Source organism: Leptonychotes weddellii, chromosome 8 (assembly GCF_054177405.1).
Source record: "Leptonychotes weddellii isolate Sample4059 chromosome 8, ASM5417740v2, whole genome shotgun sequence".
NCBI lineage: Eukaryota > Metazoa > Chordata > Mammalia > Carnivora > Phocidae > Leptonychotes > Leptonychotes weddellii.
The window spans coordinates 112,824,989-112,849,558 of NC_138376.1; the positions used below are offsets into that span (position 1 = coordinate 112,824,989).

A 24,570-nucleotide genomic window follows, 5' to 3' on the forward strand; every position below is an offset into this window, starting at 1 on the left:
AGCAGCTACTTGGAAGGGCAGGGGAGCACCTGGATCCTGCTGAATGTCAGTTCAGTGACATTGAACAGTATGTCTTTCTATTACTTCTGGTTCACCTAATGAGCTTGTTCTGTAAGCAGCTTTGTTTTCTCATATGTTTCCTGTTTCTGCAGGGCAGTGTCTTGTTCTTGCTTTTCAGTGACTGCACACCTAAAAGTTGGCAAAAATAAACCTGCAGGCAAGATACACTTTAAATGATTACACAACAAATGCTTTCTCCTCCCCTACAGTAATACACTTGTAAAAGATCAGATTGGGGAAGGAAAAAGCTGTTGAAAAAAAAATTTGCTAAGCAGATGCTTACTCTGACTACTGAGAATATGAAATATGTTTTGACATGAAGATCTAGATTATGAAAGAGTGCTGATTCATATTGTTCTAGAATCACCAAATGCTCTTGCTGTAGGGAAGCTTAAAGATCTAGTATGAACCCACATTTCCAGCATGAGCAAAGAAGACAGAATGATAAGCAGCTCAAGGTCAGAGTTGGTTAGAAGCAGTCAAGACTTCTGGCTCTTGTCCTGGATAGTGTAATGTCATATAGAGGACCAAGAAGAATGTGTTCATCTGCAAATAGCAGAAAACCATCCTAATGGTGGCTTAGCAGATAGGGATTCATCTTTCTCATGCAAGAAGACATCCAGGGAAAGGCAGTGCAGGAGCAGAATGAAACACAGTAATGCTACCAGGTACCTGGGCTGTTCTGTCTTCTGCTCCTCCAGCCTTCATGTGTAGGCTTCCTCATCATGTTTCACCCATCCTACATGGCTGCAGTACCTCCAGGCTCAGGTCCATGTACTGGTATAAAGACAGAAGGGAAGGGGTACCTAGGTGGCTCAGTTGGTTAAGCAGCTGCCTTTGGCTCAAGTCATGATCCCAGGGTCTTGGGATTGAGCCCCGTGTTGGGCTCCCTGCTCAGTAGAGAGCCTGCTTCTCCCTCTCCCTCTGCCTGCTGCTCTGCCTACTTGTGCTCTCTATCTCTCTGTCAAATAAACAAATAAAAATCTTTAAAAAAAAATAAAGAGTGGTAGGTGGTGGGAGGGATGGGGTGGCTGGGTGATAGACATTGAGGAGGGTATGTGCTATGGTGAGCACTGTGAATTGTGTAAGACTGTTGAATCACAGACCTGTACCTCTGAAACAAATAAAAAAATAAAAAAATAAAAAAAATAAAGACAGTAGGGGAAAAGGCCTAAGAAGCAGGCCTGCCATCTGACCTTTTTCAGATTTTCCCAGAAGCTTCACCTGGCCTTAAATCTCCTTGTCTGGAACTGGGTCATACATCTGCATCTCTAGCCACAAGGGAGTATGGGAAAGTAGGTGCTTTTGGCTATGCACAGTCACCCTAGACAAAATCAAATATTTTTTAGTAAGGAAGGATGGGAGAATGGATAATGTGGAGGAAACAACTAGAGCCTGAAATACAAAGTATGCTGAGGTAGGTAATTAAGGGCCATAGGCTTCAGAGTCAGACACATCTGAGTTCAAATTGCAGTTCTTACAATTTTTGGAGAAGTTACTGTATGTCCTAGGCCTTAGGTTCCTTTGTAAATGGAGGTAATTATGGCAAAATGAGGTAATAAGGGTGTAGTGAAGCTAAAAGAAGATAACTAAGACATAATAAGATCTTCATAAACTTTCACATTATACTGCTGCTTTAGGATCTGGTAACATTAGTGTTGCTTACCCTCCCTGGGCCAAGCTATATTTTGATTTCTTTAATTTCGGATGGAATGTTCAAGATGCCAAGACACAGAACGTGGTTAAACACGTTTTATTCATCTTTATTTCCTATTAGAAATAATGCCCAAATAATATTTAAACATTATTCACATGGCTTCTAGCCCTTTGCTCAAATGGGAGAGACTTTAATGGGCCAACCTCCCTGGTCTCAACCTGAAGTAATTCATTGTATGGAGGAGAGATGGCCAGACCTGAGTCTAGCCCTTGTAGAAAATTTACAGTAGAGAGGTGTTCTGAGCCTTTTATACCTTTTGTTAGGGCAGAGGCCCAATAAGTGAGGAAATTTGTATCTCCCAAACTAAATCTCACTGAATCTTAAAGAAAAAAAGAGAAAGAGAGAATACTGCTTCTTTAATAAATTAGGGGAGCTCACTTCAGATTTTAGGATTTCAAACAGGAAACCTGCATATATTACACATGCTCTCCCAATCCAAATCTGTAGATATCTCAGGAAATGGCATAAGGTCTATGGGCAGCTTTGCTAAGGACATTAGTATTTCTTTCTTTTTTTTTTTTGGAAGAAAGATTGTTATGCAGTCATTATGAGAGGTTCATTTCCCTTCTGGAAAAATTCCCACATATCCCATAATAGCTATGTTTAGCATGATATTCAGATGAAGACTGTACCCTATGTATTTTTATTTCAAACATTTTTATTAACAAAATTATGTATGATTATTGTAGGTAAATTAGAAGACAAAGATAATAAAAATAAAACATCATATATAGGATTTTACCATCTATAGAAAACCACTGTTAATACTTTCATGCATATTCTTTACTTTCTATATATGTAAATATAAATACACAGTAAAATTGTATTTTTAAAATGTAAAAATTTACACTTTGCATACTATTTTTAATTTTTTTGTATTTAGCAATATGACATAAATATATTTGATGACATTGAACATAAATTTACATCATCTTTGGAAATGGTTGAATGTGTTTTTTTTTTTTTTTAAAGATTTTATTTATTTATCTGAGAGAGAGAGAATGAGAGAGAGAACACGAGAGGAGAGAGGTTCAGAGGCAGAAGCAGACTCCCCGCTGAGCGGGGAGCCTGATGCGGGACTCGACCCTGGGACTCCAGGATCATGACCTGAGCCAAAGGCAGTCGCTTAACCAACTGAGCCACCCAGGTGCCCCTTGAATGTGTTTTTAATGTAAATACACAATAATTATTTAACCTATCTCCTGTTGTAGAGCATGGGTTTGTTTGCTTCTGTTAAGTTTTCCAGTTATGTGCTGTGATGAATATCCTTATAACTGAAACTTGCTGGACAATGAAATTAATTTCTGAAAACTAAATTTTTGAGTCAAAAAATATGAATGTAATTTAAAGCATCGATATTATAAATTTTCTACCAAAAAGATGGGAACAGTTTATACTACCATTGGTAGCATATGAGAGTGCTCATTTCCATGAACTCTTGCCAACAGTGTGTTATCATAAAATATATGCATAGTTTTAGTGTGTTTGGGTGTGTATTTTGGGGTACTTTTTCTGAACTTGTTGCTATATGCAATTTTCCCAATTTTGATCATCTATATGATACCAGACAGGCAGGAGGAGTGGACAGGTGTGATGGGGGCTGCTTCTGTGAACCTGTTTCCTTCATGGGAAACTGAAATGGAAAAATGTGACTTTCCTGCGGAAATAATGATCTCTTTTTTTATTTTTATACCACTTACATTTTTTCTTCTTTTAACTTCTTTCTCCATATTATAAAGGATTTGAGTGAGAGAAACAACAAACTGGGTTATTGCATAAAGCTCTAAAATAGATACAATGAGGCATTTATGGCTGAAACTTAAAGACTCAGTGACAGAGACTCAATATAGACAAACATAGACTTTTGAATGCATTGCATAAACACCAAAAATAAAATAGGGAAGGAATTGCTTTGTGCAAGTGTGGTAGAAAAAATAAACTAGGGACAACCTGGGAACAAGGTGACCATGACTGGAGAGCGAAGCACTGTAGTTAAAAAAAAAAAAAAAATCACGAGCTTGGGTTTTATAAATAGGAACATGGAAATAAAGGAATCTAAAGCTCTTGGGTCAGTGCTAAAGCTTATGTCCAATTTTAGATTCTACAACTTGAGAGAGACATGGATGGAAAGTAAAAATAGATACCACTCCCTGAACTTTTTGTATGTTCTGGAAACTTTGTATTCATTAACACATGATTTTATAATCATGACAAGTCTTTGAGATGCATATTATGATTCCCATTTTATACAAGAAGAAACCAGATCTTAAAGAAAACACTTTAAGGCTATCTATCTCCTTATTGAGGATCCAGGATTCAACCAGGTTGATCTGCCTCCAAGACTCATCCTCTTATTCACTCAGCTATAATGTATACCTGAAAACATGATGTAGCAAAAGGGCAAGATTCCTTGGCCTTAATCCTATTGCATAGAGATAACAGTCACTTTTTGGTAAATTTCCTTCTTCCACTTGGGTGCTGGAACTCTACCTGCCCAAACTGGGATTGTTAGAGGTAGGGCTGGGAAATTGCTGGTAAAAATGATTCCCTTTTCCTTTGAATGCTCTGTGTGAGGAAGTTCCAGCACTGACCTTGCATATAAATTTCCTTACTGCCCCTAAGGCAGGTGATGAGTCACTTCTGATTGACCAGCCCCATAATGCTGACTGCAGGTATGTGGATGGAGGCAGGGGAGCCATAACATTTTTAAGGTATGAAGTGGGAGAACCAAACAAATTAAAAGGTTGCCAGGAAAGGTTGCAGTAGCAGGGATTATTTTTCTAGGAGAAGAGAAAACTGAATTGGTGTTTCCAGAAAGACTTAAAAAAAAAAAAAAGTTCAAACCAGCTGATATCTTTCTTCACTAAAAATGAAGAGGGAATGAATTTAGATTTCATTGTAAGAAATTTACATCAAAAAGAAGGATTTCCTGATAGTGATAGTTGTTGAACATTGCAGTGGGTTTCCAGAAGGTGCTGTGAAAACAACTTTTTTCATCATAATTCTTTTAAAAATGGGTTATTATCTTATTTGTCCAGAAGGCAGAGTAATCAGTTTCCAAGCTCTCAGACAGGGACTGGCTCACCACCCAAGGGATTTCATTATCCCCAGAGCCTGAGACTACTATGTAATACCAAGGAAGGTATGTAAGGTATGTAAGTGTGAAGTAAAGCAGGGATTAAGGAAGTCTAGACCATAATACTGGTGGATCTTAAAAACAAAGCATTCCTTCATTAAGGAGAGTGAAGAAATATCTATATATTTTCCCTGTATGAATGTTTTCCTCATATAACTGATACATAAATATATAGGGATGAATTATATTGAATGTATTTGTTTGACCAGGATAATTTATGAAGATGTAATAGGAGGGCTTGAGCTTGGTTCAGCGTGATGGCTAAAATGTCATTGCCACCAAACGGAGCTCAGATTGTTTCTTAAATATAACCTCAATATTTTAAGAGTAGAAGAAAAAATGATCAATGTAAGGACTAGTCTTCGTTGCCTACTTTTTGCCATGGTGTCAGTTCACACAGGTGATTATGAAATCCAAGACAATTTTATTCCATAGATTGCTTGCTCAATGAAACTTAGCTACCATAGCACTACAAATCAATCTTTTATGAATGAATGTCTGTTCATCTGGTTGGATAATAATCATATATAACTCCTTTAAAATCATATTTAGCTTAAAAAATTCAGAGTTATAGCCATTATTTTTCTCTCTTGAGATCTATTTTTTACCACTGTTTTCAGTACCTTTTTAAACTTTGTTCTGTGTAGACAATAATATCTAGTTCTATTATGTTTAAGTTTTTTTTTTTTTTAATTAATTTTCAAGAGATGCCTGGGTGGCTCAGTTGGTTAAGCGTCTACCTTCCGCTCAGGTCATAATCCCAGGGTCCTGGGATCGAGTCCCGTATCGGGCTCCCTGCTCAGTGTGGAGCCTGCCTCTCCCTCTGCCTGCCACTACCCCTGCTTGTGCTCTTTCTCTCTCTGACAAATAAATAAACAAAATCTTTAAAAACATTGAGTTCCAAACAATGGGAATTTCTTTGTAAACCCCTTGTTCTCTCTCATAAATTTCCCCATAAGTTTTGTTTGGAAGCTTAGTTTTATAGAAAATCTTGATATACTCTGTAGTTTATTTTGTCATATAAGATAGAAATTAAGATTTTTCAACATATTTTATTGTTATATTTTAGGGGCTTTGTCAGATGCCACTCTTCCCTTTCTCACGCTTTAGGTTTTAGGCAACATTATAACAGTGATAAAGTCTGTTATAAAATCTGTTACAACACAGCAACATACAGCACATTTCCATGTTGCAATCTTGAGGTGGTATGCCAGATGCTTCACTAGGGATCCGTTGTATAGAGTGTCCTTCTATAAACCGTGAACCTTCTGCTCCAGTGGGACTTCTTACTTCTTGCCTCTAAAAATCTTTTTTTTGTGAATGCTCATTTGCTCCCCTTCATTCTGAATGCCAGTATCTTGCTTACATTCTTCAAAGTCCAGTTGCATTCCTGTGTTTCAAAGAGGCATTCTATGATCATTTCTGCTTTCTTAGTCTGTAATTTAGTATTACAGTGTTTTCATTTCCCATGTAGTATTTATAACTGATTATTGTTGCTGTAGTTTGTGTGCTTGTGTCATGCTCTTACTACTATATATAAGTCCATGTAGGAGGCAGTATGAAATGATGATAAGCAAGAACTTCTGAGCTAGATGTTAAATCCTAGGCCCTCCTCTCTATGACCTTGGGCAAGTTACTTAACCTGTTAGAGCCTCTATGTCCTCATCTGTATAAGGGGAGTTATAACCTTTATGATGGAGTTGTGTTGAATTAGTGAAATGCTAAGATGCATAGCACAGTGCCAGACACAAAGTAAATATTCATCAAATTGAAGGCAGAGCCCATGTCCAGTATTTCTTGGCAACTCTCTAAGTGCAGAGCCAGGATTTTTTTCAAGTTGAGAGCTCAATAAACTATTTGCTAATTGAATGAAAATATGCAGCCCTCTATCAAGTCTGAGTGTGTCCAGTTACATGGCCCTTTTATTTTTTGAGAGTTTTGTTAAGAGTCAGTTCTTTATATATTCACAGCTTCCTTCAGGGTTGCACACAGAAATATCTAAATAAATGCTTTAGTGTCAGGAAAGGCAAGAGGAGGCCTGCACAGCTGAATGGAAGGGGGAGGGGAGGCAGAGGGTGGGCTCAGTACTGAATATTTTAGTTTCAGTCTGGCATTGTTTGCTCATGACCTGGTAGAGAGGCAAAGAGTACCTGTCCCCTAATTTTCTTTCTATTTGTAGAAAATCTATTGATATTTTAAGACCCAGAATAAAGGTACCCACCCAGCTATATTGAGGTACAATTGACAAATAAAATTGTATATATTTAAGGTGTACTATGTAATGGTTTGATAGACATATACATTGTGAAAGGATTACCACTATCAAGTTAATTCACACTGCCATTACCTCACATAGTTACGTGTTGTGCATGGTAACAATGTTTAATATCTATTCTCTTAGCAAATTTCAAGTATATAATATATATCATTAACTATGTATTATTATATGTAATAATATATATCATTATATAGTCACCATGCTGTACATTAGATCCCCAGGGCTTATTCATCTTGTAACTGAAAGTTTGTACTCTTTGACCAATATCTTCTCATTTTTTCTACTCTTCATCCCTGGTAACCACCATTCTACTCTCTGGCTCTCTGAGTTTGACTCTTTTAGATGCCACACATAAGTAAAATCCTGCAGTATTTGTCTTTCTATGTCTGGCTTATTTCACTTAGTATAATGTCCTTCAGGTTCATCTACATTGTTGCAAATGGCAGGATTTCCTTCTTTTTTTATGGCTAATATTCTATCATAAATATAGACCACATTTTTTTAATCCATTCATCCATTGATGGACACTTATGTTGTTTTCATATCTTGACTATTGTGAATAATGCTGCCATGAACATGAGAGTGCAGATAATCTCCTTGAAATACTGATTTTGCTTCCTTTAAATATACGTGTATTGTGTAATGTGTCTGTTGGATCATATGGTGGTTCTATTTAAATTTTTTTTTTTTTTAAAGAACCTTATACTGTTTTCCATAATGGGTGTACCAAATTGTATTCCCACCAACAGTGTCCAGGGGTTCCATTTTCTCTATATCCTTTCCAACAGGTGGCACATCTTTAGGCAGCTTTTCCTGAATCCTAACCCATAGCACCTTTATTAGATACTTAAACTTGTGTGTGTCATGTCATTCGTTCTGTTGCTACTAAATGAAAGTAACATGATTTTAAACTTCCTGGCGGCAGTTTTCTTCCCATTTTTTTATGGTCTTTGCTTCTAGCGCTATTATCAGTATGATGACTACAATAGGGCTGTTCTAAGAATCAAATAAGATATGTTTGTGAATGTAATTTTTAGAATATAAAGATTTATAAAAGTACAAGTTATTATTGTTGTTGTTCCTATATCAGAACTGCTCTCATGGAAATTTATGTGCTACTTTGGAGTCTTTTAGGCATCATGAGAAAAATGGGCAGTTGAAACATGGCCCAATGCATGATTCGGCTATCAATTTCTATAATGAGGAGCTGCTATCCAAATAAAATATTAATACAGAAAGTGGGACAAATATTTCATGAAACCAATTGGCCCATGCAGACATTTTTTATTATGAAAACATATATATTTAATTGATTTAACTATTAAGAAAAATGAGCAGTAACCTAGGACTCAAGTCATTTAAAACTGCTCTAGTTCTAACACAAACAAGCTTCATGCCCATTGGTGAGCCATTGCCCCTGTGTGGTTCAGTTTCCTTGTCTGTAACCTGAAATGTTTGGACAGATTATATCTAAGGCCTTTACTAGATTTAAAAAAAACCAAAGATTTTCTCATTTGAATGCATAGAACATTCTTGCTCAGTTAGTCTGTATGTATTTTGATAAGGGAATAAAATATTTTTCTGTGTTTGAAATCTAAGGATGGGACTTTAGCAATAAAGTTACTGCCCTTGTAACACCGTCTTCTGACAGACTGATAGAGCCTTTGCTGAGAGAGTTGGCGAGTGATGTCTGTGTACCTTGTAGATTCTTGAACATGCATTTACTATGGGAAAGTGGCATCTGATGTCCTTCTCAAACACTCTTCTGCAGACAGATGAGCATCCACTGCCAGCCAGTTTTCTCCCTTATACTCAGTCACTGCCTCTTTTCTGAGCCATGATGTGTTTCCAAAGTCTGTGGAGCTGAGAATTTTGTGACAAGTTAATGCTCCCATTTGGGCTTCACTGGACTGGATTAGGCCACTGAAGGTGGTTAAATTAAAAAGCAAATACATTAATTGATAATTTAATCTTATGAAAAAGGAAATGAGAAAGATTTCCTTTCAACAATATAGGAAAATCTTACAAGGTTCATTACAGTGCCCACAAAGCTTTTATAGATGTTAAGATTTAAGTCCTAAGACCTTTTTTGGGGGGTATCATTCTTTTACAATTATTTTGACTTAACTATTACTGTACATATTGTATACTATATATATTGTATACTGATGCTTACCTAAAAAATTTTGAAAACTACTGCCACATTGTCTACCAAAAGTTTGAATTGCTTTCATGAAAAGTAAATGTATTTGTGTCTTGCCAGCATTAAATATTATTAATCTTTGTAATTCTGGCAATCTGATAGGTGAAAAAAAAACTATCTGGTTTTAATGGCACTCTTTTGGTAGTTAATGATATTCAGTAATTTTTTTTTCATATGCTTATCACCCACTTTTACTTATTTTTTTTAAATTGCTTCTTTATAACTTTTGCTCCTTTCTCTATTGTGCTGTTAAAACAAATGCACTTTTACTATGCATTTAGTGTCTAGAACTATTCTAAAGATTAAGGATACATCATTGGATAAGTCATAAAAAGATGTTCTCATGGAGCTTATATTCAAGGGGGGAAAAGAAAAATTAACAAGAAAAATGTCAGACATATGTTCTAAGATAAAATCAAGAGACATGATCAGGATTTGCTGGGGGGTTACTTGAAGCTAACTGATCAAGAAAGGTTTTTCAGAAGGGGTGGTATTTATATTGAGACAAGATCGACAAGAACATCTGTAGAAGATCATCTTTTCAGGTGATACAGACAGCTAATATAGAAGCATGAATGAGTTTAGGGTATTCCAAGAATAGAAACACATCTATGGGTCTAGAGAAGGTGGGGGAGAGGAAGTGGGCAGAGATGGGGTTGAGGAAGTTGGAAGGCTCAGTCCACATAAAGGCTGGTAGTTCAGGGAAAGGAGTTTTGGTATCATTCCAAGTGTGCTGGGAAGTGATTGAAGCTTTTTGAAGAGGTGTGATATAACCTGATTTCCATCTTAACTGATCACTCTGTTATGTGTGGAATGAATCATTAGGAACAAGAGTAGAAGCAGGGAGAACAATCAGGGGGTAGGGCAGTTGTCTAGGCAAGAACTGATGGTTACTTAGAATAGAGGATGCCGTCAGTGGCCTGCCCAGATTCCCTATCTGCCTTGCGCACCATTCGCCCAGCTACTGTGAAAGTAGGCTTTTGTAAATCTCAGCTGACCCCTGCCTGGGAGGCTATACCTCCCCTGCCTTATTGAGGACCCCTGCGCTGCCAGGTTGTCTTGAACATCTGCTGATTGTTTCTGGACAGGGAATTATGGGGAGAGCGGAATGGATGCTTTCAAAGAGCTGGCTGCCCAGGAAGGCCTCTGCATCGCCCATTCAGACAAAATCTACAGCAATGCTGGGGAAAAGAGCTTTGACCGACTTCTGCGCAAGCTCCGGGAGAGGCTTCCCAAAGCCAGAGTGGTGGTCTGCTTCTGCGAAGGCATGACGGTCCGAGGCCTCCTGAGTGCCATGAGGCGCCTGGGCGTCGTGGGAGAGTTCTCACTCATTGGAAGGTAAATCTCAATCTCTCTCTCTCTCTCTCTCTCTCACACACACACACACACTTTGGCCCACATATGCTTGTTCTCACAAATCTGGATTCCCTGACTTCAGAGAGGGTAAGATGTGCTCTTCTGGGCTGAACCTTAACTCTGGATCATGGAGAGTGGGGCTATCATCATTTTCCTGCTAGACAAGAGCAGGGTAGTCCATGACAAGATGATGAGACTACTTCAGAAAAAGGTGGGAAGTTGTTGCTGTTTTGTTCTGAAGAATTATTCTTTTCATATGCTTTGGGCCCCTTCCAATCCTCCGACCCTCAAACCACACACATGCTGCTTGTCTTCACACTTCCTAAACATAAGAATCTTAATGGAGTATTGGTGGATGGAGGGTAGCAGTGAAGATGGAAATATATAGTAAGATACAAAATTTAAAGGGCTGGCTAAATGCAAGTGAAAATATGCAGCTGAGCTGTAGATCTTAATAATGTGCTCTTTTACACACATGGGATGGCTGAGGGATGCTTTCAGCATGTGACTCCTGAAATAGCAGGCGGTGGCTTCCAAGACCTCTGCTCTTCTTTCTAGATCATATGTACTTGTGTGGGAATAGATTTTCAGTATCATTGTATCTTTCATAGGGTTTTTGATGTAACAGGTATCTTGTTTAATTTGCCTACTTATAATATTGCACAAAGGAACTGCTAAATTTTTCCAGGGAACCTACTGAGTTTACCTAAATGAAAGCCTCCACTGATCCCTGACTTTGTCATACTCATCTTCCAGATTGCTTTTTCTCTTTCCATCTCCTCTATTGGCTAGAATAAAATCTATACCTCACCTGTTGAAATACCTCAAACCCTGGCTCTCTTCTCTAGGAAGCTAAGTAGTAATGGTATGGACATCCTCTCCAGACTTTTCCCTCTGTCCTTGAACTTGTGGTTATGACTGCAGTAGTAGTAGCACTAATCTCATCATCATCTGGTACTGGAGGTATAGGACACTTCAAAGACTTTAGAGAAGAAGGCAGGATATAAATACAACTAAAAAAATAAAGAAACGAAGAAGTACTCTCTCATGAGGAGATATGGAATCAAGATCAAAATATAATTCAAGATTAAGAAAATTACTGAATTTAAGTATAATTGGCACACTGTCACAAAATGTCATTTTGGCTTCTTCAACATGATGCAGTTGTGTGAGGCAACTTAAGAAAGCAAGTCTTAAAAACAAGTATTTTAAAAAGGAGTATTATTTCCTTTATGAGTGAAAAGGAGGTAAGCAGCATTGTTGAAGTGTTATGCAGCATAAGGTCGGTAATATATGTACCAGGACAGGTGGCCTGCAGATATTCAGCCCTTTTTATTAGTTTTGTAAAATGACTGCTTTTATGAAGGGTAATTGTTTTAAAAATATTCTCATGTTTACCATTTTCAAAAGAACAATTGTCTGTGTTTTCAGAATTCATTCTCTTTAATATCCATAAAGACACTATCTACCTGGATTCTAGAGAGCTTAAAGAGATGTGGCAAATATGTGAGCTTTGGGATATACAGACTGCCTAATTGTGAAATATAATTATACAAATGTTGCAGTGAGTATTTGGAGTGTAAAGGATTCATTCCATCATCATTATTTAAATATTGAACGAAGATGGCGATGTAAACTTCCTTCTCTGGCTCTTGCCTACCTGCAATACAGCTGAGCTCATACAAGTATTTGAGTCTCACATATGCTTGCTTATGAAGAGGTCAGCTACATGTGATATCTACCTCTTTTATTCCTCTTTCTCTCTGCCCTACCTCTGCTGGGTCCTGCTGACACATTCTAGGGAACTGTCATAACAGTGAACACCTGAACTTCTGAGGATGCTCTTCCCCGTGCCAGTGGTTATTGCCAGTGACCCATGGAGCCCTTGAGATGCCAAAGCTATGCCCCACTTGCTGCTTCTCTGCCTTTCCGGGCTATATTCTTCGAGGGTCTATCAGAGTGGTATTGGCTGTTGCTCTCATATCTTAGAGGATTTGGGGGAAAATGACCTCTTCTTATTCTTGGTTCATAGTTATCTCCCTTCCCTGGGAGAGAGATCAGTTCAGATATGAGTCCATAGGGAGCTAAACAGGGAACCAAGCCAAGTAGTAACACTACACTGTACCTAGAATTAGCTTTCTCTTCAGATGTTTGATTCTCCCACTTTCTGAGGGATAAATTCTATCCCAAACTCTCCTCTGTCCCTCATGGCAATGGACATTTGGTGGGCTTGGTTCTCTTCTCATTTCTGCAGGCATGTCCAGAAGGGTTTTAGTTTAACATCAAGTTGCAACTTCTAGCTACATATGCAGTGTCGTCAAATATATCTCCCTCCTACTTGAAGGGGTTTCATTTACTAAAGGATGATAAACTCTTTTGAGGTCAGGAGCCATTGTTTGGTTTCTTTCACAGCACATGGTATGATTCTGGCTGCTGCCAGATTTCCAAGAGGGCATTGTATAGATGGTGATGGACCTCTTTTCATAGAAGTGAAGATAAGTAAGTCGTGGTTTAGATTGCAGCAAAAGACACTTAATTAAAAAAATTAGAACTTCCTGAATGAAGATTTATATTCCCTTGCCTCCATGACTCCTCTTTTCTCTCACACTTCACATGAACATAAAAGGAAATGTTGTTGGTGCCACCATCCAAACATATCCAGACTTTGACAACTTATTGCCGTTCTTGTTGCTGCCATCCTGGTCCAGGGCACCATCGTCGCTCACCTGGGTTATTGTGATATCCTCCTAATTGACCCTTGCCACATCCCCCCCCTCCGCTGCCCCATCATCTATTCTTAAGGCAAAGTGATCTTTTAAAAATTTAAGTCAGGTAATGTCACTCTTTATGTGCTCAATACCTCAAAATGGCTTACCATTTTTCTAATAATGAAGTCTTACCATGGCCTTAAAATCCCGCTTCTGTTGTTGGGGCTAAGTTTTTCATAATGGCATAATAAACTATAATAACAGAAATAGAATTTTTAAATAGGAAGTTCTCAGAGATAATAAAAGCATTCTATATTTAATGAATGTAGGATAATGGAAAAACCAAACAAAAAGCTATATGGGCTGAGAGTTCTGGCTCTGGCACAGAGTAATCATGTGATCTTGTTTAAGTCACTTTTTGTCTCTGAGTCTGTTTTTTTCTACAAAAATTATCAACCTATGACAAAACTTGACAACCTTCTACAAAAATTATCAACCTATGACAAAACTATGATCAACAGGAACATATTTATCAATTCATTTTTTCTAAAGTTATTCATGAATTTATATTAATCCATTTACATTTTCTTACCAACCACTTTATTAAAACCAGGAGAATATGTTGAATACTGCTGGTCAGTATTAGTGTCTTAATGTGGCCATGGAATGTAGCCAACAGGCCCACAGGAAAAGCAAACCTTCGACTTTGCACAAATTGGCAGAACATTGTCACCAAGTAAGTTAACCAAACACAAATTAGTCATTATGCAAAAAGAAAGTTCCATCTTAGTTCTATGAAATTGCTTCTTTTGACATGATTCTCAGAATTGTGCTCACCATATCTATAATTATAATTTTAATGATGATGGTGATGATAATGAGCACATTTGTTTGGACCTTCCTATATGCCAGGCACTGTTCTGAGCACTTTGTATACATTAACTTATCATAACAGTATTATGAGAAAGGTGCTAATATTATTCCCACTTTGATGTATAGAGAAGTAAAGAAGTTGTCAAAAGTGCTGTAAAGCCAGAGATGGGATTTGAACCTAGGCACTTCGGTTTCAGAATTCATGCTCTTAATCACTAAGTTATACTGTGTCAAGCTGTGATTGTTTTACTTAAGAGATACTGCATTCCCCTTAGTTTCCTTTCAGTTTGCTCTCTCCTCTAGAGATCTTTCTTATTGTTTAGATTCACCTTCTTTGGGAAAGTCAACTGAAGTATCTCTGTAAGAAAGTTTTATATTTTTAATTATTCTCTATTTCTTTGAATCCATTTTCTCTCCTAGTATTAAAGTTTTAAATGATAATTCAATAAAGGTGCTATTCTTTTCAAGCTGATTATTTTTTATCATAACATGAGATTCCACAGTCTTATTCTCTTTGCATATAGTCTGTATCTATGGAACTATACTTATATAGAAGCCAATTTGGAATAAGTGTGTGATATTTCTCTGAAATCTTAAGTTTTATTTATTAAAATTGTAATTGTTAACTGATCAATTTGTTCTAATTTTTATGTTGTTCCTTTATTTGAAGAAAGTGAAAGTGAGCATAGTTTATGTGTTTGAGCACATAATAAGAGCTACCATTTATTGAGTGTTTGGCTATTAATATTTGATATCTCCAGTCTTAACAGCAGCCCTGAAAGGTTGATTTGGAAGGTAGAGAAGTTAAACAACCATTCCAAATTTCTAAATTTATTAAGTGGTAGAGATAAAATTCGAGCTTACTACTATACCATAAGATCATACAGATACCTAAATATCAAATTGTAACCTCCTCAAAGTTGAACAGGTTTTATGTGCTTATTGATTTTCCCATCATGCCCAACAGTATTTGGGTGTCGTAAATATTCAATAATTTTGTCAGAAAGCCTGGGGAGTCATAGAGCAGCTGGTTTCATTTTGTGGTCCTTGATTTTCCTTTCACATTCCAGGATCAGTAAGTTTTACCTAGCATGGTAAAGTTTGATGTTCATCAGTCAGCCTCTACCTCTAGGATTCATCTGTAAAATTAGAACTCATTTTGTTTGCCTCTCAGGTTGTTGTATTTTTCTAATTATAAAATGCCTACTTGCCTATTAAACTGTAGCTGAGTGTCAGTGGTAGATCTCCTGTGGGGACCTAACAACACACTCTTCTCAGAGGGTGAATGAGAGCTTTCTGGCTTTAGTCCTATGCCAGGTTTTGACATTATCCACCCTGTTTTCCTCATCTTGGGAAGCCCTTAACAGCAGGCTTATATTCTATCTTGTTAGGAGCCTTTGGTTAAATATCTTGAGTATGCCATATTTGACTGTATATTTCCTAGCCCTCTTTATTTGGATTATGAACTCATCTAAATTTCTCCACTATACAAAAGAAATATCCAAGAAAGACCATGAAGTCAATAACCTTTCATTTTGCCCCCTCTCCCTACTATATCCTGGCCAATCAAACTATAAGTGTAGGGTCCTTACATTTCAAATGCCTATCCCTTATTGCTGTGTGCTGTTTAATCTGTCATCTCTCCCAACTCTTATCTTCTAACCCACTAGACCCACTTTCCATTATCTGTCACTGCAGAGAAATTCCTTCTAAAACTTGATCCATGAAAACACTGACACCATGGTTTTTGAGTTGAAAGCACAACAAACAATATTAAGCACATATTTTTAAAAATGGCTGAAAAGGAGCAATTGCTTTATCTGGAAAGAGGCTACAGTTTCATTTTAAAACAAAGGAAATACCTGTTTTTTGTTTCTTGTTTTTTACAAGGCAATGTTTTTGTCTTTCTTCCAAGAATACATATTTGGAAAAGTTACCTTTATTGAACCCTTGAACAAGATGATATACCATGGTATTATATTTCACACACTTTTTTTTTTTAATGAAAAATGAATTATTTTAGATCCCATCTTTCCATTATGGAAAAAAATCGGGAAAATAAAGTTTTCAGCCTTCAAACAAAATTGTAAAGGTTATATATTATAAAGTAAATGTGGACTTTCAGTGAAGCGTGACCTCCACCAAAATGGATTATAATCAAGAGGCTGGCAAAGCTGATGAACATTTTTTTTTTTTTTTTTGCTGATGAACATTTTCTGATGCATGATGGTCCGACTTAACAGATACATAACCTGGCCTTCTCTGGGTTCCCAAGGGCAGAGAATGATTGCTAACCTACTGACAGGCAGTCCCTTCTCCACAGGCGGATTAATGAGAGCTTTGTGGAAGATTACACTGTTAGAAAAAGACTGAAAAATGTGTTCTAGTGAAGGAGAGGAGATTTAGTCTAGAGTACTCTGGAGAATAAACACTATTTGTAGGATACTGACAAGTATTTTGAGCATAGATCTCAGCCACAGAAATGTTCAGGATTTTCACAGTAATTGGGTGGCTGATTTGTATTTTAATGATTAACTCTTCTTTACACCAATACCTATTTCCATGTTTCAGATAATGGACATCTGAAAACTGAAAGACTATTATCTTGGTCTCTACTTGCCTTTACGGTACTAGAAACACTGAAAGGTGTTGGGTGCCCTCTGTATTTATAAGGCACTGGCTCAATTTGAATGGATGAAAAAGGAAGTCACTATGATTTAGTCATTTGTGTTTGAGGCTGATTGAAGACAATAGGGAATTTATCTTAATACAATTTTTGTAGTTCCTATGATAGTCTATTTGCAACCTGACTGTACAACAGAAGCAGCAGGGGCACTTATAAATGCAGATTCTTGGATCCCACCCCAGACCATCAATAGAATTTCTTGGTGAAGGACTTTGGATCTTCTTTTTTTAAATTTTTTTTTTTTTTTAAGATTTTTTATTTATTTGCGAGAGAGAGAATGAGAGACAGAGAGCATGAGAGGGAGGAGGATCAGAGGGAGAAGCAGACTCCCTGCTGAGCAGGGAGCCTGATGTGGGACTCGATCCCGGGACTCCAGGATCATGACCTGAGCTGAAGGCAGTCGCTTAACCAACTGAGCCACCCAGGTGCCCAGGATCTTCTTTTTTTTAAAGACTGAAGATGAGTTAAGTTTCAGAACCACTTCCCTCTCATGCCTACATCTGTGCTTTGCACCCAGGTGGCATTCACTATGAATGAATTGCTTTCAGGACATATTTGAAAGGAAAAATGAAATGAATTTTAATTTTACTGCCTGTTATTCTGCCACTTTAGCTCTGTTTTTTTTTTTTAATTCTTAAAATGTATTTTCCTTCAAGATTTTCTTTCAAAAGTAAAGATATATCTGAGAGTAGTAAATAATATTAACAGTAGTACTGTTATTAATAGTAATAAACACTATTTGCAGCTCTGTTATTTCTTGTATTTCTGTCCTCTCCTGATGCCCAAAATGGCCTGTTGACCTGCCCTGTGAAAGCATAATCATGTCCTAGTTTTCTGACTAATCAAGATGCAGAGTAGGAAGCATTTAAACATGTGGCAAATCAGTCCAGTCATCTCTGAGTGTAGGGTTGCCCGGGGCTAAACAATGAACTACTGTTTCTTGCTAATTGTGGAATTGGGATCTGATGACTGAGTTGCTCATCAGTTGCTTGTCTCTCTATATCATAAACCATAAAAACATCAGTTCCTGGGCTCCACCTTCTTCAGATTCTAATTCAGTATGTTTGGGAATGGATCGAAGAGTATATACATTTCAAATCAGCATTATTGAAACTCACCAATTTTAAGTGTTTCATTTGATGAGTTTTGGTAACCCTATATAGTAATGTAAGCACCATAACTATATGAATCATGAAATAGAATATTTCCATTACAGCAAAACATTCCCTAATGTCCTTTGGCTAGCATTCCTCTCCAACCTCTGGACACAGGCAACAATTGATCTGCTTTCTGTCATTTACACTTTTGCCTTTTCTAGAATGTTGTATAGAGGAAATCATATAGAATGTAGTCCTTTATGTTTGACTTCTTTTAATTGGCAAAGTGTTTTTAGATACACCCATGCAGTGGTACATATTAGTAGCTTCTTTATTGCTGAGTAGCATTCTATGGCATGGATATGCTTCAGTTTGCTTATCCATTCTCCTATTGATGAACATTTGGGTCATTTCCAGTTTTGAATTTAACTTAATTTAGCTTCTTTATAAGAAACTGCCAAATTATTTTCTGAAGTGGCTGTACAGTTTTGCAGTTCCACCAGTGGTGTATGAAAGTTCTAATTCCTTTACATCTTCACCAAAATAGTATTGTCAGTCTTTTTACTTTTAGCTATTCTGGTGGGTGGGCAGTAGCATCTTGTTGTGGTTTTAATTTGCATTTTCATAATGACTAATAATGTTGAATATTTTTATGTGCTTATTTGCCATTTTAATATCTTTTTTGGTGAAATCTTTTGTAGACGTATATGTTCATCTTGTTATCAGGTTGTTAGTCTTATTATGAAGTTGTAAAAGTTCTTTATAATTTCTGGACCCAAATCATTTATAATATACATATTTTCTCTTAGTATGTCTGAAAATTTGATTTTGTTAACAGGATCGTTGGATGATAGAATGGTTTAAATTTTGAAAGTCCAGTTATCAGTTTCTTCTTCTATGACATGTTCATTGTGTTCTATCAAAGATAGCTTTACCTACTCCAACATCACAAACATTTTTGTAGAAGTTTTATAGTGTTTCCTTCTATATTTAGATATATGATTAAATTATATATTTGGAGTTAATTTTCATACATGTTATGAGATAAGGGTGAATACTCTTTTTTTGACCTAAAAATATCCAGTTGTTCCAGAACTGTTTTGTTGAAAGGATTATCATTTCTCCATTAAAATAGCCTACCATTTGTTAAAAACAATGGTGTATATATGCATGTATATTAATTAAATATTTTTAGCATTCCATTTTATCTTTATCTTTGACTTACTAGCTATGATTCTTTATTATTTTATGAATAGTTGATATGGGGTTTGTAATATATTTAAGTTATTAATGTCCACATTCCCAGAATATTATACCATATTACATATAGTATAAGAACTTTATAGCATTTCTATTTGTCCCTCTTGATGTATGTTCTATTGTTACATATTTTACGTCTAATTCTGTTATAAAGTGTAAAATACAGTATTATTTTTGCTTAAATAGTCAATTATCTTTTTAAGAAACTAAAAATGAGAAAAAAATTACTTTCTATAATTAACTATATAATTACTTTTTCATTCCTTTGTGTAAATCCACATTTTCTTCAGCATTATTTTCCTTCTCTCTGAAGAATTTCTTTTAACGTTGCTTGTGAGGCTGGTCTGCTGAAATAAATTTTCTTCACCTTTTTGTCTGTAATGTTTTTATTTTACCTTAATTAAAAAAAATTTACCTGGTATAGAATTCTAGGTTGATTGTTGCTGTTTTTTACTTCCAATATTTGAGAGATATTAATCAATTATATTTTTTTGACTTGTGTAGCGTCTGATGAAAAATCTGCTGTAATTCTTTGTTCCTTGAATGTGTATTTTTAATCTCTGATTGTTTTAAGCATGTCTTTTTATCACAAATTTTCAGCAATTTGATTATAAGCCTTGATGTGTTTCATAGTTTTTTCAAATCAAAATTGGAAAATAATTGGCTATTATTTCCTCAAATATTATTTTTACCTATGCCTTTCTTTTCTTTCTATCTTGGGCTCCAGTTATATGTATGTTTGATTGCTTGATATTTTTCTACAGGAAAATTATATGTCTTTCTTTTTTCACTTCTCTTTTTTTGCTTCATTTTCTACAATTTCTATTGCTATGACTGAGTACACAGATTTTTCTTTTTGGCCGTGTCTAATCTGTTCTTAATCACATCATGTGCATTTTTTATTTCAGAGATTGTGCTTTTCATCTTCTAAACTCATTTCATTATAATTAAGAACATTTTTGTGTGACTTCAGTCCTTTTACATTTATTAAGGCTTGTTTTATTGCGTAGCATATGCTATTCCCTGGAGAATATTCCAAGTGCATGTAAGGGGGATTTGTATTCTATTGTTGTTGGACTGAAGGTTCCATAAATGCCTGTTAGGTCTAGTTTCTTCATATTATTGTTAAAGTCTTCTATTTCCTATTGATATTCTGTCTAGTTCTATCTTATGAAAAATGGGATGTTGAAGTCTCCAAATATTATTGTTGAATTGTCTTTTTCTCCCTTTAACTTAGTTTTTGTTTCATGTGTTTTGAGTTTCTCTTGCTAGGTGTATGTATGTTTCTAATAGCTGTATTTTCCTGATACACTGATGCTTTTATCATTAGAAGATATTACTCTTTATATCAAGTGACTCTTTGTTTTAAAGCTTACGTTTTTCCTGATAAGCATATAGCTACTCCTGCCTTTTAATGATTCCTGTTTACATTGTATATCTCTTTCCATCCTTTCATTTTCAACATATTTGTATTGTATATAAAATATATCCTGTAGACAGCATGTAGTTGATCTTACTTTTTAAAATCTAGACTTATTACCTCTACCTTTTGATTATATTGTTTAATCCTTTCACATATAATGTAATTATTGATGTAGTTGGAGTAACATCTACCATTTTATATTTTGTTTCCCAATGTTTCATGTCTTTTTGTTCCTCTGTTGCTCCTTTAATCATTTTTTCACTATATCTTTAAAAATTATTTTCTTAGTGGTTGTTCTAGGGCTTACCATATAATCTTAACTTACGAGTCCACTTCAAATTGATGCTAACCTAATTTCAGTGAGATATATAAATGTTACTTTTATATAGCTCTATTTCCTTTTTCTTCTTTTTGTGCTGTTGTTACACATTACATTTATAAATATTAAAAACTTAGTAATGCATTGTCATAATTATTGCTTTATAAGTTATGCCTATTATAGAACCTGACATGAGAAAAGAGAGTAAGGATATATTCGTTGGGATTTTTATATTTGCCATTTGATTTACCATTTCAGATTCTCTACATTTTTTTTTCCTATGGTTGCAAGTTACCTCCTGGTGTCATTTATATACCAGGTACAACTTTGTTCCTACCCACCACTTTTGTGCTGTTGTCAGATAAACCCCATTTCCCTGTGTTATAGGTCCCCAAATAAAATTACATGCATATTCTTTTATACAATTGCTTTTAAATCACTGAAGTAGAGTAAGAAGAAGAAATATGCATTTATACTATTTTTTATAATTACTTAACTACCTTTACCTATGCAGTGTGTGTGTGTGTGTGTGTGTGTGTGTTTGAATTTCTGTCCTGGGTAACTTGCTTTAAGCCTAAATTATTTCCTTTAATATTTATTTTATTTATTTTGGGGGGGTACATCCTCTAGGAATGAATTTACTCAGTGTTTGCTTATCTAGGAATATCTTTATTTCACTTTCATTTTTGAAAAACGGTTTTGCTGGATATAAGATTTTTAGTCAACAGCTTCTTATTTCAGCACTTTGGATATGTCACCCAACTGCCTTTTGGCCACCATTATTTTTCATATGAGCTCATTTCTTGTTCTGACCAGAGGAGGTGAAAGTGTTGGGAAGGGGGGGTGTTCCAGTGTGAAGATTCTTTCTACTGGAAAGCCCTTAACTCTTGGTAACCCTAATCCTGTCCCATTTCTCTTTATTATAATTTTGATGGATAGTAAAAATAATTGAGGATTATTGCTTTAACTATTCTAGAGAGTAAAAATCAATAACCTCTTCTATTGAATGATTATTCCAGAGTTTTAACTATATACTGTGGAAGGCTGACATTTGCACAAAAGAAATTTATACTTTTTCCCTGAGGTACTTACCCAGAGTCCTAGTTGTAGTTACAGCCAATGTCTGGTGTGTTTTCATATTTGGGAGAATTTGGATCTTTGCTTTTTATCTGATATCTCTTAGAGATGGGCTTGGTGTCTGCATCTTTTTAAAATAACATTGAAGAATGAAAAAAAGCATGCTTTGAACATTCCTTTTTATACTTTTTTTCATAGTAATAATTTTCTTCCTGCAAAAGTATATTCCCAAGAAATTACCATAGGCAATTTTTCAAAATGTAGATGCAGCTTTAGAGATTTATGGAAATACTACCCAGTAACTAGGGAGTATGACCTAAAGGGCTTCTGGGTTTGGCATTCCTCTCTAATGAGGAGATGAGCAGGTATATTTTTTTCTTCCTTCCTCACCAAATGTAGCACATTGTATAGTTATTAAAATTCACTCTAGTCAATTCCTTTAAGGATTGCAAACCTAGCTAAAAACTCAAGGGAGCCAGAGTTGCAAAAAATGTCTCAGTAACAAAGTACAGGCACACCTCATTTTAATGCATTTCACTTTATTATACTTCACAGACACTCCATTTTTTATAAATTCAAGGTTTGTGGCAACCTTGCAACGAGCAAGTCTGTCACATCATTTTCCAATAGCATTTGCTCACTTCATATCTCTGTGTCATATTTTGGTAATTCTCATAATATTTCAAACTTTTATCATTATATTTGTTATGGTGATCTGCAATCAGTAGTCTTTGATGTTACTACTGTCATTGTTTGGGGGCACTGCAAACCACATATATATAAGAGCAAACTTAATTGATAAATGTATGTATTCTGACTGCTCACTGACCAACCATTCTCCTCTCTTGCTCCTTCTCCTCAGGCCTCCCTATTGCCTGAGGCACAGGGAATAGGGCTTAGTATTGAAAATTAAGCCAATTAGGAACCCTATAATGGCCTACAAGTGTTTAAGCAAGTGGACTCTTACTTTCAATCAAAAGCTAGAAATGATTAAGCTTAGTGAGCATGTCAAAAGCTGAGATAGGCCAAACGCTTGACCTCTTGTGTCAAACAGCAAAGTTGTGAATGCAAAGTAAAAATTCCTAAAGGAAATTAAAAATGTTAATTCCATGAACATACAAATAATAAGAAAGTGAAGCAGCCCTATTGCTGATATGGAGAATGTTTTAGTGGTCCGGATAGAAGATCAAACGAGCTATAACATTCCCTTAGGCCTAAACCAGAGAAAGGCCCTAACTCTCTTCAAATCTATGAAGGCTTAGCAGGTGGCAAAACTGCAGAAGAAAAGTTTGAAGCTAGCAGAGGTAGGTTCATGAGGTTTAAGGAAAGTCATCTCCATCATAAGAGTGCAAGGTGAAGCAGTAAGTGCTGATGTAGAAGCTGCAGCAAGTTCTCCAGAAGATCCAGCTAAGATAGCAATGAAGGTTGCTACACTAAACAACAGATTTTCAATGTAGATGAAACAGCCTTCTATTGGAAGAAGATGCCATCTAGGACTTTCATAGCTAGAGAGAAGTCAATGCCTGGCTTCAAAGCTTCAAAGGACAAACTGACTCTCTTATTAGGGGCTAATGTAGTTGGTGACTTGAAGTTGAAGCCAAGGCTCATTTATTATTCTGAAAATCCTAGGGCCCTTAAGAACTACACTAAATCTACTCTGCCTGTGCTCTGTAAATGAACAGCAAAGCCTGGATGACAGCATATCTGTTTACAACATGGTTTACTGAATACTTTAAGCTTAACGTTGAGACCTACTGCTCAGAAAAAAAGACTTATTTCAAAATAGTACTGCTTACTGATAATGCACCTGGTCACCCAAGAGCTCTGTTGGAGATGTACAATGAGATTGATGTTGTTTTCATGCCTGCTAAGAAACATCCATTCTGCGGCCCATGGATAAAAGGAGTAATTCAACTTTCAAGTCTTATTATTTAAGAAATACGTATTTGTAGATTTTGGATACTAGCCCTTTATCTGATATGTCATTTGCAAATATCTTCTCCCATTCTGTCTGTTGTCTTTTGATTTTGTTGACTGTTTCTTTTGCTGTGCAAAAGCTTTTTATCTTGATGAAGTCCCAATAGTTCATTTTTGCCCTTGCTTCCCTTGCCTTTGGTGATGTTTCTAGGAAGAAGTTGCTGCGGCTGAGGTCGAAGAGGTTGCTGCCTGTGTTCTCCTTTAGGATTTTGATGGACTCCTGTCTCACATTTAGATCTTTTAACCATTTTGAGTCTATTTTTGTGTGCAGTGTAAGGAAATGGTCCAGTTTCATTCTTCTGCATGTGGCTGTCCAATTTTCCCAAACCATTTGTTGAAGAGACTGTCTTTTTTCCATTGGACATTCTTTCCTGCTTTGTCGAAGATTAGTTGACCATAG

The 24,570-nt window shown here is 36.1% G+C and overlaps 1 protein-coding gene across 4 annotated transcripts in view; it reads left to right on the plus strand.

The window, feature by feature from the left end:
• GRM1 (glutamate metabotropic receptor 1) overlaps nucleotides 1-24,570 on the plus strand; it is a 377,107-nt gene that overhangs the window by 100,062 nt on the left and 252,475 nt on the right. For all 4 annotated transcript variants that reach the window (XM_081829111.1, XM_081829113.1, XM_081829114.1 and 1 more), the window contains one exon: nucleotides 10,483-10,732. In XM_081829111.1, coding sequence (XP_081685237.1) covers nucleotides 10,483-10,732 — 250 coding nt within the window. The remainder of the gene's footprint in view (nucleotides 1-10,482; nucleotides 10,733-24,570) is intronic.